This window comes from Anabrus simplex, chromosome 5 (genome assembly GCF_040414725.1).
Source record: "Anabrus simplex isolate iqAnaSimp1 chromosome 5, ASM4041472v1, whole genome shotgun sequence".
In the NCBI taxonomy this organism is placed as follows: domain Eukaryota; kingdom Metazoa; phylum Arthropoda; class Insecta; order Orthoptera; family Tettigoniidae; genus Anabrus; species Anabrus simplex.
In genome coordinates, this window is record NC_090269.1 from 186,388,974 (window position 1) to 186,407,775 (window position 18,802).

At 40.6% G+C, this 18,802-nt stretch overlaps 1 protein-coding gene across 5 annotated transcripts in view; it reads right to left on the minus strand.

Moving 5' to 3' along the window:
* The window catches only part of D12 (YEATS domain containing 2 homolog D12), a 278,841-nt gene that overhangs the window by 88,313 nt on the left and 171,726 nt on the right, over positions 1-18,802 (minus strand). For all 5 annotated transcript variants that reach the window (XM_067148415.2, XM_067148416.2, XM_067148417.2 and 2 more), the window contains one exon: positions 10,307-10,487. In XM_067148415.2, coding sequence (XP_067004516.2) covers positions 10,307-10,487 — 181 coding nt within the window. The remainder of the gene's footprint in view (positions 1-10,306; positions 10,488-18,802) is intronic.

Consider the following 18,802-nt stretch of genomic DNA (forward strand, 5'->3'; position numbering starts at 1 on the left):
AGAGTGATAAATAAGTTACAAGATTGTGAGCAACTGCAACGTGACCTCGAAAATGTTGTGAGATGATAAATGGGGTTAAAAGTCAGTTTGTGAGTTTCACAAATAGGAAAAGTCCACTCAGTTTTAATTACTGCGTTGATGGGGTGAAAGTTCCTTTTGGGGATCATTGTAAGTATCTAGGTGTTAATATAAGGAAAGATCTTCATTGGGGTAATCACATAAATGGGATTGTAAATAAAGGGTACAGATCTCTACACATGGTTATGAGGGTGTTTAGGGGTTGTAGTAAGGATGTAAAGGAGAGTGCGTATAAGTCTCTGGTAAGACCCCAACTAGAATATGGTTCCAGTGTATGGGACCCTCACCAGGATTACCTGATTCAAGAACTGGAAAAAATCCAAAGAAAAGCAGCTCGATTTGTTCTGGGTGATTTCCGACAAAAGAGTAGCATTACAAAAATGTTGCAATGTTTGGGTCGGGAAGAATTGAGAGAAAGAAGAAGAGCTGCTCCACTAAGTGGTATGTTACATGTAACTAATTATTAGACCCTATTGAACTATGCTATGATATACTAACAATTTGTTGGTTATTTTCATCCACCTTTTCAATACAAATTACAGAAAAATCAGATACTCAAAATTTGGATTGAAGCCCCTTTTAACCATAACTTACATCAAAACAATCAACTTCCAACGGAGAGTCTGGTCGCTACAAACAAGAATTAAATATGTCAATACTTCCTCTGATCAAATTGCCAAACTGCAGCAGCAAGCCTCATCAAATCTAGAAGCCATTTTCCAACGAACTCAAGACTTCAATTCTAGATTATCATCATGACTAATCACGCATAATGCAAAATTACAGTCTTTTTAAATAACATTATTTAGAGAGCACAATTCTTAACTAAAATTCTCAATACTGAAATGTTACTGTATTCTAGAAACCAACGCACTTCAGAAACTATGGCTCCTATATATTAACATCCAATATTTATAGACTCAAATTTTAATGCCAAATTATAGTTGAATCAATTTTATTTTAACATTGCAAACAATTTTTAGCCAAATTTTCAAATTGTAAAAACTGTGTTTTGGACGTCAATGTGTTTTAGAATTAAGAGTTACTCCATTTTAACATTGCAAATCATATTGTCATAATTTTTAATGTGTATATTATTCTCGTGTTTTAAATACTGTTATCACTGAAATTAGATTTACATTCAATGTAATGAAATTTGTAACAACAATCCAAATATGACAAACTTTGAGGCAATTGTATAGGCTGATGATGCTTGTGAATAAAAGCGGAACATGTCCCGGTAAATTATTGTTGTAACATTACAACTTAGCAACACAAACTGTAATTTGTATTGAAAAGGTGGATCAAAATAACCAATAAATTGTTAGTATATCATAAGTGGTATGTTCCGAGCTGTCAGCGGAGAGATGGCGTGGAATGACATTAGTAGACGAATAAGTTTGAATGGCGTTTATAAAAGTAGGAAAGATCACAATATGAAGATAAAGTTGGAATTCAAGAGGACAAACTGGGGCAAATATTCATTTATAGGAAGGGGAGTTAGGGATTGGAATAACTTACCAAGGGAGATGTTCAATAAATTTCCAATTTCTTTGAAATCGTTCAGGAAAAGGCTAGGAAAGCAACGGATAGGGAATCTGCCACCTGGGCGACTGCCCTAAATGCAGATCAGTACTGATTGATTGATTGATTGATTGATTGATTGATTGATTGATTGATTGATTGATTGATAAGAGTGCATTTGTAAAGTGTGCAGAGAAAACATGTGGCAGAACATCAGAAAAGATAAGAAAGAGAGAGACAACATGGTGGAATGATAGAGTGAAAGATAAAGTAAAGGAAAAGAAAAGAAAAGCTTTCAAGGAATGGAAAATACAAAAGACTGAAGAGAGTGGAGCCAGAAACATGGAAACAAAAAAGTAGTAGCCGAAGAAAAGTTGGGAAATATTCACCCAGGAAGTAAAGGAAGATTTGAACTGTGGGAAAAAATTGTTTGGAATTATAAGAATCTGTAGGAATGAAACAGTGAATAAAGGACCTCTGAAGAATAAAGGAGTAATACTGACAAAAACAGAAGGGGTAATGAAAAGATGGAAAGAGTATTTCAGTGAACTGCTGAACGTGAGAAACCAGTTGTGCAGAGAAGGTATAAAAGCAGGAACAGAAGTAGTAAAAGACAGAGGTGGAATGGGCAGTTAAAAGGATAAGATGGGAAAAGCTGTGGGAATAGATGAAGTAGCCATAGAAATGATCAAGGCTGCAGGACCAGCAGGACTCCAGTGGACTTATAGAATACTCGAGTGCCTGAGAACTGGGAACAAGGAGTGAGAAGGAGTGAAGAAAGAAAATGTAGAAAATGACAAGAGATCACGGGTAAATGTGTATGTTTCAGCATAGCTCTCAACCAAATTATAGTCTTTTCTGTTTTGGCTCGCTCCGCAGCACCACTCAGAACACGGCATGGCTGGTGCAATGACACTCCATCGCTAGGTGGTATAATGCGTGCTTTTCCTCCCCACTGCTCACGGCAATTCACACTTATACAGGGTGAAGCGAAATTCGCGCACTAGGGCATCGCAGTGCGACTCCTCACATACCAACAATAAAAAAATGTCTCTCACAAAAGTAGGTCCTGCGAGTATATCAGGCAGAAAAAGGACGTTGAAGAGTGGCAATTTGGCAACACTGTAACCACATGTACAGTAAGTATCTCTGTCAGCAAATATTATCCGTGCTGTACAGTTGGTGCAGTGGATTAGCGTGGATTTGGGTTAGCGTGCAGGAGGTTGAGGGTTCGATCCTGGGTTCGGGCGCATTTTTTATTTGCTAATTTCCATCGGACATTACATACTGTAATACAGTAAGACACCGTACCTTAGGTCACATGTATCCTACATTTACAATATTTTGTAACGCTGAACACAACAAATACTTTGCTAGGCCTACTGGTAATGTAAGGCCCTAACAAAATGTAATGGACCTGAACGAGGCAAGAAAAAAAGTTGGTACTAATCCATGAGACCACTGGAGGAGGATACCAAGAAAACAGGTTTCGCATCTAGTATATGAAGTGGTGCGAATGAATTCATGCCCACGACGTGGAATGGGCGTCTTTCAAAGCTGACCAATGAAAAGGATTGTTCGTCCATTTCTAGCATCGTAGTATGTAAGTGCAAATGGTGTCTAGCGGACCCGCTGCAATCGCTGTTGACAATTAAGAAGCCAGATACCATACCACCTGGACTACATTTACGTAAAAAATATACGCTTCAACCCAGGATCGACCCCTCGACCTCCTGCATGCTAATCCAAAACTCTTTCCACTGCACCAACTGTACAGCATGAATAATGTGTGCTGACAGAGGTAGTTACCCTACGTGTGGCTACAGTGTTGCCAAACTGCCACTCTTCAATGTTCTTTTTCTGCCTGATATACTTGCAGGACCAACTTTTGTGAGAGACATTTTTTTATTGCTGGCATCTGAGGAGTCGCGCTGCAACGCCCGAGTGTGCGAATTTCGCTTCACCCTGTAGAAATCCATTTCTAGTGAAACTATTAGTTTAAAACCTACCTGGCATTACATTTGATGTTCAAAATGTTGTCCCGCATCTGTCAAACACACCTGAAACCTCGTAAATAGATTTGCAGACACTCGGCGAATCTCAGCCCGTGTCATGTCAGGGTGTTGTAACACCAATATTCAGAAAGGATTTAACAAGATGTGAAGTAGCTACTAAGGAATCACCATCCTCTCCCATGTTGCCAAGAAAGAATATTGAAAAGAAGGATTTGGATTCAGAAGTGGACAGTCAACAGTAGAACCCATTTTCATTCTGAGATAGATCATGGAAAAGATCTGGGAAGGATACAGTAATGATTTTTATAAACTTAGAAAAGGCATACGACAGCATCCCCAGATCAGAAATTTTGGAAAGCCTGACACACAGGGACATAGGCAAGAAACTAATAACATGATAAAAGCAATATATATGATAACTGTTACAGTTGTGTGTAGATAACAGTGGTTAGAACAAAATGGTTTGGAACTGGTAATGGACTCAAACAAGGGAGTGTGTTGTCACCTTTACTGTTCATAATGGTGATGGTTAACGTTATAAAGCAGCAAGGAAAGATTATGGAGGGGAAAATGTAATGATGTTTGCAGATGATGGTGTGCTGATGAAGAGGTATAACAATTAACAATTAATTAAATTAAGGACTGAAGAATGGGGATTAAGGATCACTGTGGAGAAGGGTAAGACAATAGTGATAAGTAGAGGAAGTAAAGAGGGAAAAGGAGCTATCAAAATTCAAGACAAGGAACTGGAAATAACAGAACACTTCAAATACTTGTGAAATCATACCTGTACAGTATAGAGTGGAAAATTACATTAGTTTTATGTCTTAAATGTAACAGCTTAACTAAGGCATAATCTATTTCTTTACAAACAGTTTCACCAGACTGGCCTATGTCATTTGTTCCACCTGCAACAACTAACACACCGAGCAAGTTGGTCATGTACTTAGGGTCATGCAGCTGTGAGCTTGCATTCAGGAGAGAGTGGGTTAGAACCCCACTGTCAGCAGCCCTGAAGATGATTTTCTGAGGTTTTCCATTCTCACACCAGGCTAATGTTGCGGATGTACCTTAATTAAGGCCATGCCCGCTTCCTTCTCACTCCTAACCCTTTCCTATTCTAATCTCCTTAAGACCTATCCATGTCAGTGCGATGTAAAGCAAATTGTATGTATGTTGGGTAATCAGCCCGAAGGCTGGTTTGATCCTCTGCAGCTTCGCCAACAGCTGTCATAAATAGCCTAGGTGTCACTGAAGAGGCGTACTAGGGAAACGAGGAGTGAGGTAGCAAGCAAATTACAACCAAAAAAAACTAATAAATCAGTTGTATCTAACTTATCAGTCTTGGTTCCAATGTCCTTCACTACCTCTCTCAGTGGAGCATTTGGTCTTACAATGCCCTGAATTTTGTTACCTGGGAGTTGTCTGGATCGCAGAATTTCAAAATACATCCGTTCGTGACTATCGGCAATGACCAGAATGTTTCTGTCCACTGTCGTGCTGGACTTTTTCTTTACGTGTTTTTCCTCCAGTAATGTGTATTCCTTCCTCACAGTGGATTCTTCTTTTAATTCATGTTCCTCACTTACAACTCACATGGAACACCAAATTTTTTACACACTTCAGTCGGATGTAGTGGTGAGTTATTAAAAGTAGATTTTGTAGGCATAATTTTAGCAGCAGTTGGACACCTAATCTCCACCTGACTGTGAAACTCAGCAACTGTTTGTTTCACCTGGTCGTTGAGGAATTTTAGTCTATTACATTCACACTGTGCTTCTTTCAAATCGTTTTGCAAGACCCTGATCTTTTCCATTTGTCCACATTACGCGTGCTACTCCCGTAAGTCGACACCAATTTTCTGAAGAGTAAATTCATTTCACACGATTACATTCCAGTACTGTCCACTCCCATAGCTCCCGGCAGCTTGTTATTGTCCACTCCCATAGCTCCCAGTAGCTTGTTACTGTCCACTCCCATAGGTCCCAGTAGCTTGTTATTGTCCACTCACATAGCTCCCAGTAGCTTGTTATTGTCCACTCCCATAGCTGCCAGTAGCTTGTTATTGTCCACTCCCATAGCTCCCAGTAGCTTGTTATTGTCCACTCCCATAGCTCCCAGTAGCTTGTTACTGTCCACTCCCATAGGTCCCAATAATCTGTTGTTGTCCACTCCCATAGCTCCCAGTAGCTTGTTATTGTCCACTCCCATAGCTCCCAGTAGCTTGTTACTGTCCACTCCCATAGGTCCCAATAATCTGTTGTTGTCCACTCCCATAGCTCCCAGTAGCTTGTTATTGTCCACTCCCATAGCTCCCAGTAGCTTGTTATTGTCCACTCCCATAGCTCCCAGTAGCTTGTTACTGTCCACTCCCATAGCTGCCAGTAGCTTGTTATTGTCCACTCCCATAGCTCCCAGTAGCTTGTTATTGTCCACTCCCATAGCTCCCAGTAGCTTGTTACTGTCCACTCCCATAGGTCCCAATAATCTGTTGTTGTCCACTCCCATAGCTCCCAGTAGCTTGTTATTGTCCACTCCCATAGCTCCCAGTAGCTTGTTATTGTCCACTCCCATAGCTCCCAGTAGCTTGTTATTGTCCACTCCCATAGCTCCCAGTAGCTTGTTATTGTCCACTCCCATAGCTCCCAGTAGCTTGTTATTGTCCACTCCCATAGCTCCCAGTAGCTTGTTATTGTCCACTCCCATAGGTCCCAATAATCTGTTGTTGTCCACTCCCATAGCTCCCGGCAGCTTGTTATTGTCCACTCCCATAGCTCCCAGTAGCTTGTTATTGTCCACTCCCATAGCTCCCAGTAGCTTGTTACTGTCCACTCCCATAGCTCCCAGTAGCTTGTTATTGTCCACTCCCATAGCTCCCAGTAGCTTGTTACTGTCCACTCCCATAGCTCCCAGTAGCTTGTTACTGTCCACTCCCATAGCTCCCAGTAGCTTGTTACTGTCCACTCCCATAGCTCCCAGTAGCTTGTTACTGTCCACTCCCATAGCTCCCAGTAGCTTGTTATTGTCCACTCCCATAGCTCCCAGTAGCTTGTTATTGTCCACTCCCATAGCTCCCAGTAGCTTGTTATTGTCCACTCCCATAGCTCCCAGTAGCTTGTTACTGTCCACTCCCATAGCTCCCAGTAGCTTGTTACTGTCCACTCCCATAGCTCCCAGTAGCTTGTTACTGTCCACTCCCATAGCTCCCAGTAGCTTGTTATTGTCCACTCCCATAGCTCCCAGTAGCTTGTTACTGTCCACTCCCATAGCTAGCAGTAGCTTGTTACTGTCCACTCCCATAGCTCCCAGTAGCTTGTTACTGTCCACTCCCATAGCTCCCAGTAGCTTGTTATTTTCCACTCCCATAGCTCCCAGTAGCTTGTTACTGTCCACTCCCATAGCTCCCAGTAGCTTGTTACTGTCCACTCCCATAGCTAGCAGTAGCTTGTTATTGTCCACTCCCATAGCTAGCAGTAGCTTGTTATTTTCCACTCCCATAGCTCCCAGTAGCTTGTTATTGTCCACTCCCATAGCTCCCAGTAGCTTGTTACTGTCCACTCCCATAGCTAGCAGTAGCTTGTTATTGTCCACTCCCATAGCTAGCAGTAGCTTGTTATTGTCCACTCCCATAGCTCCCAGTAGCTTGTTACTGTCCACTCCCATAGCTAGCAGTAGCTTGTTATTGTCCACTCCCATAGGTCCCAATAATCTGTTGTTGTCCACTCCCATAGCTCCCAGTAGCTTGTTATTGTCCACTCCCATAGCTCCCAGTAGCTTGTTATTGTCCACTCCCATAGCTCCCAGTAGCTTGTTATTGTCCACTCCCATAGCTCCCAGTAGCTTGTTATTGTCCACTCCCATAGCTCCCAGTAGCTTGTTATTGTCCACTCCCATAGCTCCCAGTAGCTTGTTATTGTCCACTCCCATAGCTCCCAGTAGCTTGTTATTGTCCACTCCCATAGCTCCCAGTAGCTTGTTAAGTCCCAGTACCATATCACTAGAGTAGAGTACTGCTATTTACAGAGTCAAAGCTTCTGGAGTGCAATACAGAATCTTACAAAAAGAGAAACAGTCTTCCTCTCAATCCAAAAATGAGAAAACTAAAGTGTACGCTACGAGAAGGGGTCCAAATCAAATAGACATTAAAATGATGAAATGCAAGAGTAAATGTTAGTACAGGATAGAATTCTTCTTTCAGTTGACAAACACTATCCAGAGCTGAAAGAATTTCTAATCTGTTTCTTTGCAGAAAAAATGTTCCCAACGTTTTGCCTAAGACTGCAACTGGCATCTTCAAGGCTTCCAAAGACTTTGATGGCTACGATGTTCTCAGTTGAATGGGGTGGAGTCAGAATTCCAACTCAATGTATAGTGTAGGCTGTGGTCTGCCATGGTGGGGAACAGTCTCTGATTGGCTGTTCTTTATCCAATGATTGAAGCAGTGTTTTTTTTTTTTTTTTTTTTTTTTTGCTAGGGGCTTTACGTCGCACCGACACAGATAGGTCTTATGGCGACGATGGGATAGGAAAGGCTTAGGAGTTGGAAGGAAGCAGCCGTGGCCTTAATTAAGGTACAGCCCCAGCATTTGCCTGGTGTGAAAATGGGAAACCACAGAAAACCATTTTCAGGGCTGCCGATAGTGGGATTCGAACCTACTATCTCCCGGATGCAAGCTCACAGCCGCGCGCCTCTACGCGCACGGCCAACTCGCCCGGTAAGCAGTGTTTTCAGCCTACCTTGGTGGAGATAGGCAATCACCCGTTGCTTTTTCTGGCCCGTCGTGGCCACCATGTCCTCCACGATTTAAGGATTTTCAGGACTGAAAACCACGTTTTGTTGACCTGTTCAGATTCCTCCTTACAGCTGAAGCTGTTGGAGTGCTCAAGGATTTCGATGGCTTCCCTTTGTAGCCGGGCGTAGTAAAACACAGCAGTCAGTAATTAACAGTACTTTGTTATTGCTGCATCGTATGTTACGGCCTGCTAGCAGAGTCTGTTCAGCGGCTGATGACCTTTCCCCTTGTCCCAGGCAGTTGTGTTGATTGTGTTCCTTCAGTCAGGTGGCGATGCTGCATTTCGTAGTTCCTATATACACCTGGCCGTACCTGCACGAGATCTTGTAGATGCCTGATGTGGAGAGACAATGGCATTTGTCTTAAGCAGAACTTAGCAAATTCCTGGATATTCTTTGTTGGCCTATATATGGATTTTATTCCATGGGACTCCACCAGTCTCCAAATTCTATGGGTTATCTCCCTGATGTATGGCAGAAAGAAAAGCTTTGGCTGCCAGCCGCTCACCTTCTTTCTCCTTGCTTGTTGGACGTCTGAGATGAACTAGATAATAGGAATGAATCGAGGGATGTTCCTCCATTCAACACTTTATATAATATAAACGTCAACACAGAAATGAAAGATATAAATTATGATGGGATGGAGTACTTGCTGTATACCTTTATGGCTGGAGGGTGGCTACTGGAGTCCCATGGAGTAAAAGCCATATATAGGCTGGCAAAGAAAACCTAGGAATTGCCGAGTTGTACTAAAGACAAGTGCCATCCTCTCTCCAGAGCAGATGTCTACAAGATCCCATTCAGTTACGGCCAGGTGTATATACGGACTATGAAAAGCAGCATCGCCACACGTCTGAAGGAGCCAGCTGGGACAAGGTGACAGCTCATTAGTCGCTGAACACTCGCTGCTAGCAGGCCATGACATACAATACACCAACACCAAAATACTGTCAACCACTGTATCTTATCACACCCAGCTGCAGAGGTTAGCCACTGAAATCATGAACCACATCAACAGCTTCACATGTAACGAGGAATCTGAATGAGTAAAAAAAAGCCTGGTTTCCCGGCCTGAAATTCTTCAATCCTGGAGGACACGGTGGCCACAGCAGACCAGAAAAAGTAATGGGTGATCAGTTGCCTGGCAGGATTATCAATGCCGGGCGCCATAATGCTTCAACAGGACAAAGAATAGCCAATCAGCAATTGCACCTTGACCACGGTGGACCAATAGGCGAGCAGCGCACCGTAGCCTGCATGATCACTGGTGAAAAAACAGCCAATCAGAGCCCACCACACACCATGGCAGACCACAGCCTGCTCTATATACTGAGGTGGAATTCTGACCCAACTCCATTCCTCTGAGAACTTCGTAGCCATCAAAGTCATTTGGAACTCTAGAAGATGCCGAATGCAGTCTTCAGTGAAATGTCGGGACCTTCATATACTCCTAGACCACAGCCTGCAAGCCCAGAAATTACATACTTTTTCATTGTTAGAGTTTCATTTTAGGTGCTTAGAACAACTTCTGAGCCAAGCAAGTCACGCCAAACAAGTTAAACCTCAAATCAAGAAATTCAGGTTACTCAGTCATATAAAAACCAGTATTTCATCCCAGCGTGGCATTTGGGTTTGTCAGTTGCAATAGCAGACCTCTCCCAAAAAAAAAAAAATCTGTAATATCACTGGTTATTTTTTACAATTGACCAATCTGATTTTCTAGTTGCAATATTCTCAAGTGGAAGAATAAAATCAAAGATGGGAACTTTTGTTAAAGTCACTTCTTATTTAATAATGCTTTCTATGCCCCTACTAAACATGGAATTTGGTAATGACTCATCTCAGACCTAATTCAAGTAGCCACTTATCAAATACCATCAGCTTGTCAAACTATTTACCTCAGCAGCTTTCCTCTTTCCATGATTCCACTGTAAAAATGTTGTTTCACTAGGTGAGGTGTATGGATGTAGAACTCGGAACTCAGGTTGTGAAGCATCAGGGTGAACTAAGGGGAAGTGCCTCAAAAGCCAAGAAACACTCTTCTGAACATCATCAAATTTGCACCGACTGATGATTTCCCTAGAACCACAATACAGAATAAGTGTATAGATTCTCTTAAAAAAAAAAAAACAAGGGTTGCTATAATGAACTCCCACAATTGTTTTTACATTACATTAATACCAGTTTACACAATCAAATAAAAAAAGGAATTCAAATTCAATACTCTAAATGTTACTTCACAATTCATTGCACCCTTGAACCCTTCTCCTTAATAAGTAAAGAATATTAGGTTTTAACTGAAATATGTAATGGTAGACATTAACAAAATATTTCAAATAAGCTGTAAAAAAATGACTTTGAATAATAATAATAATAATAATAATAATAATAATAATAATAATAATAATAATAATAATAATAATAATAATAATAATAATAATAATAATAATAATAATAACAACAACAACAACAACAACAACACCAATCTTCTTCTTCTTCTTTAGCATTTGTCCTGCCTGGTAGCAGGGTCTGCTGTGTGGATTCGTTGTCTCCATTTGATTCGGTCTTGGCCCATGTCTGGATGTAGTCTTACAGCTTTCAGGTCGTTGTGCACTGTATCGATCCATCGCTGTCTTGGTCGTCCCTTGGACCTCTTTCCAGCGACTTCCAATGTATTGTCTTCTGCACGCAACACATGGCCAAACCAGCACGACGGTTTTCCTGTATTTTCTTCTAGATCGGTACAACGCCGAAACGTTTCCCAATATCGTCGTTTGAAATATGATCCAGTCTAGTGATGCCAGCTGTCCACCTAAGCATCTTTGTCTCCATGACGCTTAGTTGGCGTTCTACCTCCTTTGTAGCAGGCCAACACTCAGTGTCGTAGAGAGCGACAGGACGAATAACAGTCCGGTGGATCTTAGATTTCAGATGGTCCTTCATTGGACGGTCGCAGGTGACGCCCGTTGTCATTCACCACTTCAGCCAGGCTGCGTGTATCCTTGTGTTGACCTCGTCAGTAAGTCTGCCACGTCGGAGATCGTGGAGCTAAGATATTTAAATTTCTCTACTTGTGGTAGATCTTCACCATCAACGTGGATGGTTCCAACTTCCCGAGGATCTAATATCATGTATTCTATCTTCTTTTTGTTGAGGCGTAGGCCGTATTGCGCTAGTGGGTTGTTCCGTTCTTCTGTTTGGCGCTGGAGATCAAACTTATTCTCAGCAGCCAACATGACATCATCAGCATAGAGAAGTGTCCATGGTATTGGCTTGTGCAGGTCTTATGTAACAGTGTCCATCACAAGAATGAACAGCAGTGGTGATAAGGCAGAGCCTTGGTGGACTCCTACAGTGATGCAGAAATCATCAGACGCTCCTGCGACAGCTTGAACATCGTCATCATCATCATCATCATAATGTAAAAAATCCACCAATTCAATACACTATTTAATCAGATAAAAGATATCACCTGATAGCAAATATTAGTACATGTTTTGTCCACTTAGCAGACATCTTCAGCTAAATACCGTAAGTACTAAACCATTATTACATTTGAATTATTAAAAGAGAACAATGGAATTAAAATCCATAGGGAAACGAATGCATGACCCATTAAAATATGAAACGAAACACTAAATTAAAATATGAATAGAAAGTACATCTATCAAGTTGTAAAACATCACACACATTACTGGCAAGCTAATCACATGAAAGTCTACTGTTCTTTGATATGTTGATACACAAGGTCTTGATATAGTGAAAAACCAAATTACGTGGCACATATAACAAAGTGCATTTGAAACATTCAAATTTAGAGTAAACATCCTCCTGTAGTGTGGATCATTCTATTTTATGTTGTAGTAAACTTCAACAGGGAACGAAGTTTTGAGATCTTGCTAATGATAATTACAAGTTGTCCCGTGTGTGGATGTGTGTTAATGTGACTTAATAAACAAATACAGTGTATTTGTATTGAGTAGGTGGACTCTCAAGAGCCTTTAAATTCTTCACAACAGCAAGTAACATGTGAAACTTGTAAGGTCTAAAAACAAAGAAAATATCTGTTCACATGTTTAGTGATGTCAATACAGAGCCAACATGAGACTTTTAGTATGTAACAACAACAACAATTATTATTGTACCGGGAGGTACACCTCAATGGCGCGCATTCAATAGCGCCTAAATGAACTCCTCTATTGGTGAAACAGTGAAATTGAATCTACACCCACTTGGAACTTTAATCAGAAGATGTCACCACCTAAATATTGAGTAATTTTGTTATTGTGCAGTTTCCTAACCTGAGTGAATTTCTACTTGTTTTGTTTGACATTCATCAAGATCATCATGATCATGCACCCTGGTGTAAAGTGAAAGAACCTATAATTTAAAGAAGTTTTGTATTTCTAGTTTTTTTTTTAACTAATTGATGTTCATTTATTTTTGGGTTGGCAATATTTACTTTTTCTTTCCACCAGTTTTGAATCCAACCAATCGCTAATTTCCGTAATTAATTTTCCACCGTTTCTTGTTCGATTTTGAGTGTTACCTTTTGAATTGACCAATTAAATTGAGAGGGTGTGGCTGCTGTAGTCTTGAATGATCTCGAAATTTCCCTGAGGGTTTATAAACTGCAGCTTTTCACATTTCTTGGCCAATTGATCAACGTCCATCTGTGTGTGTGCGCTTAGCAGGAGGCGGGCGGCCTTTCGTCGGTCAACAAAGGTAATGGTCACATAACATCTTGCTTTCTTGGTATCTCCGCAGTTTAAGCCGAAGGAAAGGTCCGACTCTTTAGTTATGTAACCATTTTTTCTAAAATGTAACTTCTTCTGGCTAATGTAAAAACATCATCAATCTTTAACTGTAAATCAGGGATAGAGAATGAATTTCCCTCCCGAGCTCCCCTTCTTCTTGATTTGAGGTGACTACGTTTTGTAACTGTTTTTCTTCCTTTTCATAATGAATTAATTTATCCTTATATGAGTCACCTCAGTAGTTTGGGAATAATTCCTGTTTCATCGGCCTAGAGCCCTTTAGGTTTTTTTTTTTAGGTGTTCATTATCTCAGAGCGCAGTTCGCCTCCATTCAGTTTGTTTCGGGCCATTTACTTAACCTGTTCTATTCCGCAAAGGCCCTATAGGTTGGGTATGAGATACCCCTGTTTCAAATTGTGAGTTGGGCCATGGAAGGCCAGAGAGTGTAAGATTTGTGAGATTGCCTCGAGAAGGCTGAAAGAAGCGGAGAGCCTGTTAGCTCTTTCGCAGGTTTTGTAACTCTAAAGTGTGCCTCTAGGAGGCTAGATATTGTGATTTAGGGAGCAAGTGTTCTTGAATTAGGGGACTTCTGTCCCTCATTAAATTATAGTTCTTCCTTTTGTAAAATTGTAAAACTAGGGGCTCAAAGCCCGAAGTGTTAAGCTTCTGAATCGTGAAATGTTCCCAATATCGTCTAATGACTGCTACTTGTACTTGTAATATTGTTATGAAAAATTGTTTTGAAGTTCTAAAAGAAATATAACCTTTGTTAAAGTTTTAAATCTATTCTTGACATCGTAGTTAGACCCATTCACCCCAGCACCTTCTTTCACCTCTGCTTTCCACGGATACCCCGGAGCAATTACAACAACAACAACAACAACAATAATAATAATAATAATAATAATAATAATAATAATAATAATAATAATAATAATAATAATAATAATAGGTTCCAGGAATCAACCTGGGAGGAGTCTGTGTGGCTCCGGGCAAATGGGAGTGAAATGTATCGTTGCATGTCACCTGCAACCTGAACATACTGGATTCAGCAAGAGAATCCAACTTAGTATCTTTCACTCCAACTCCAGCACGTAACCTACACGAGGTGTCCCTGTTAAGCTGAGCAACCCAATGGAAAGTTGGGCAATCCTAGCGGGAAACTGGGTCGGCGAGCCAATAAGTGCTGGGGGCTCCAAGGCTCACAACCTTGGTAGTACTTTGGCCAGTGCGAAATATCACAGACCCCAACTACAGTTCTTCAACTGTCTCAAGAAAGCATGGAGGAAAATTCAGCAAAAGCTACTACCCCAGGTGGTAATCAGTCCACCATCACTTTCAGCAATGCATGCAGGCCTTCGGATTCTGGGGAGCCTGTACCAACATGCTTGGAGGTAACGGAGACTCCACTAAAGATCAAGCACAAATATCGGAACTTCTTTGCTACCGTTAATGTGAACTCCCTTTTGAAGACTGGTAAACTCAAGCATTTCACTGACACACTCTCCCAACATTAATTCTTATCAAGGCAGTGCAAAGAAATAAGGTTTACAAAGTAACATTCTTTTGAGTCTCAGGGGTACAGAATATTTCAAGCCAAAGTGGGTAAATGTGCTGCAACGAACATCCCTCACCTTGGCACGGGGTCCATTGTCAGTAGATGGATTCTGGACTCGGTTATAGATTTCAGCTCTACTAACAGCCCAGTATCAATTCTCACTTTCCGATGCATAAACAAAATGTATACTATAGTTAATGTAAATGCACCAGTTAATCAGGCAAACAAAAAAGACCGAGAAAGAACGGATGAATTTTGGGAAGAACTGGAAGATACACTATCTAAAATTCCTGACAAGCATGCGATTACCTTGCTCGGTGATTTCAATGCCCAACTTGGTCGACAAAGAAAATTCCGAAACATTGCTAGAAGTTACCCAGCTCATTACAGAACTAACTGCAACGGGGAGAGACTTTTAGAGCTCTGTAAGGCGTTCAACCTTGTTATAAAATCTACTGCTTTCAAACATCTGCCAAGAAAGCAGAAAACTTTGACTTCACCAAATTCTAAATTTGGCGAATTCCAAATCGATCATGTCGCTATTTCACGCAAGGCACACTGAGAGATCCAGAATGTAAAAGTCCTTAGAAACCCAGATTGATTCCGACTATTATATTTCCAAAATCAAAGTTAAACCCATTCCAAGAAATAGCAGGAGATTCTGCCGAAGAGAGATCAACAGGTTTGACATAGAGAAGCTACACTCGAATCACGAATTTCCTGACAAGCTTGAATCCTTGGATCCACAGAACTGGAAACAACTATGAGATGGCATGGTAAGAACAGCTAAAGAAGTGGTCCCACTAACAAAAAGAAGGAAACATCCCTGGTGGACCAGTGAATGTGATGTGGCCATAAGGCAGAGACAACTCTCATGGCAGAGATGGAACTCTCCGAAGAATTCAGATAACTGGGAGAGTTTCCCGTTAGTGAGGAAATGTATCGCAAAAACCATTTGTGGGGTAAAACATGCCTACGATAAAAATTGGTTGAAAGGATTCAACAAGCCTTCAAGAACAACACGCCAAGATTTCTATAGAACCTTCAAGCAGAATATTACTAAATACACTCCACCTAGCCTACATTTCAGATTCTGAGGGAAAAACTGCCTATAATGACAAGGACAATTGCAATATCCTGGCAAATTATTTTGAGACTCTCCTTGACTGTGAAAGCCCAGAATCCCTATTCTCATTTGAAGACAATCCAAATATAACCCCAGATTCTACACCACCAACAAAAGAAGAAGTTATGCAGATCATTCAGTCGCTTTTTAAAACAACAAGGCACCAGGCGAGGATTCGATAATCACCAAATTATGGAAGCATGCTGGCGACATAGCTATTGATAAGCTAACAGAAATAATCAGTGAGATTTGGGAAAAGGAGGAACTCCCTAATGATTGGACATCAGCTCTGCTTCACCCTCTTCACATAAAAGGTGACAGAACGAATGTGAACAACTACCATAGCATCTCTCTCATTGCAGTAACTTACAAAATCCTCTCAAAAGCCCTTCAAACTAAAACAGAAGAACAGTTGGATCCACAATTACAAGAATATCAAGGGGGATTTCGGAAGGGACGATCATGTGCCGAACAGATTATGAACCTTAAATCTATTCTTTCATATCTGAAGCTTAGAAACAAACAATTTGTAGTGAACTTCACTGATTTCAAGAAAGCGTACGACTCCATTGATCAACCCACTCTATTTGAAATACTGAAAGAACTGGGACTGGACAACAAAACAAGAGCAATTATTTAAAAAAAACTTAACCAACACTACTTCCAAAGTGAAATTCAGGGGAGAAATTTCAGAGCCCTTCAAAATCAGGACTGGTGTAAGACAGGGAGATGTACTATCACTTATGCTCTTCAACTGCATGCTCGAAAAAGTCATCCAAGTGGTGAAAAGTAATGAACGTTAACAGGACTGAAAATGGGGTCAAATTGGGCTACAAAAAACAGAACTTGACAGAGGACTGCCTAGCATTCGCAGATGACCTCGCAATTTTTTCAGATTATCTACATGCAGCCACAGCGCAAATTAATGAACTCCAGATTCGTGCAGTAAAAGCAAGCCTTAAGATTTCCTTTGAAAAAAACAGAATTCATCACTAATATGAAGAAAGCACCCAAAGAGTTAGTTGTAGGACAGGGGAAAATCAAGCAAACAAAAGCGTTGAAATATTTGGGTGAGTGGATAGACCCCAATCTCTCTGAGAAGGCATCTTTCGAGTCACGAATCAGGAAAAAGGAAATGGCATATAATCTAACAAAGGCCATTTACAACAAGAGATCCATATCTACAAATGCAAAGTTAATCTCTTTCGGCCCTTAGCACCCAATTGTTCAGTTAGTCTTCCGGTCCTTAGCGCTTGAAAGCGCCCGGCTGCATTATTTGCACACGTCTGCGATCTGTGCAAGAGTTTTGTATTTTTTCGGCAGTGAAGTGTTTATACTCAGTACAATCTACAAGGCTTATGAACTAAAGTAAAAGCAATTATCTGTCTTGACGTTGCCTAGGCAATGGTCTTGAACTTCCGCGAGCGCAGGTCAGCTGTTTCGTTCGTAAACATGGCGGGAGTGAATACCGTGGATATTGAAACTGAGCTGGATATAGGTGAAGAAAGTGACACAGAATCGTTGAGTAGGGGTGAAGGTGAATTTTTAGTGAGTGAATATCATATCAACGAAGATAATTTTAGTGATAACAGTGATATAAGTGAAAATGAATATCAACAAATCAGACCTGACGGCGATGCCGTGGCAATTCAGGTCAGACAAACATTTTGTTTTGTTACTCCGAACAATTATATGGATGATGTTGAACCTGTCCATAATCCAGAAAGAGTATTATGAGAAACAGATTGTTTTTTACGTGTTAGGAGGAGACAAACTATTCGGTGACATTGCCTATTGCATATATATCAATGCAGCATTCAAACAGGCACACTCCAGTAAAATAGATACATAATGGGAAGACACTAGCCCAGATGAAATAAAATATTATATACATGGGCATCATTCCACTTCCAAAACCATGTGATTATTGGTTTGGAGGGATTCAGACAACATGAGAATGTGACAAATGCAGCCTACCTCTGTGTCCAGTATCATCAGTAGGGGAGGGGAGGGAACTAACAACGTTATGACTCTCTGAATAGTGAAATGGACGTGATGGTATATTTTCTAATATTATTGAAAATTTGAATTCATTGTGATCAATAGTTTTTATTATATTTAACTTTATCTGAAACAAGGCACACTGTTTCAGTTTTTCCTAAATAATAGGTTGAAACCTGGGGATAAGCGGGGTGAAAATGTGGGCAGGAAAGGGTTAAGACATTACCACACAGTCATCAGCCCAGAGGCCTTGTACGCTGCAGAGTGCCTTGCAATGCATCGAAAGGGACTAATAGAGAAACTGGAATTGAAAGAAAGAAAAATTCTAAGAAAAATCCAGGGCCCAATAAAAGAAAATGGGGAATATAGGAAATGGCACAACCATGAACTTTACACTCATGTGGAAAAAATAACGAACACCATGAGGAAACAGAGAATTACCGTTTACTGCCATATAACAAGAATTAACCCAATGCGATTGACAAATAGGATTTTCACCTACTTTCTTGGTTCTCTGAGGTGGACAAAGATTTACAAGAAGTGGGAATTACAGAAAACAATATCTGGGAACGTACCCCCCTTAAACAGAAACTAACAAGACACCGATGTTTCCATGAAAAAGCTAAGCTTCCAACAAGCAAAAACTGGACTGAAGAAAGGAAGCAACGGCATCGAGAACTAATGCGAAAGTACTGGGAGGATGTTAAGGCTCGATGAAGCAAGAAACAGTTGAAATGATGTGGTCCTTAGCTGGCCGAATTGAAGAAAGAAAAAAAAGCAGCAACAACAACAACAATAACAATAATAATAATAATAATAATAATAATAATAATAATAATAATAATAATAATAATAATAATAATAATAATAATAAAGATTCAGGTGTGCTTTTCCTGAGCTCATTTTACTCGAAGTCTGAAAAATAACTGTGGATGATGGGTCTGTGACCCCA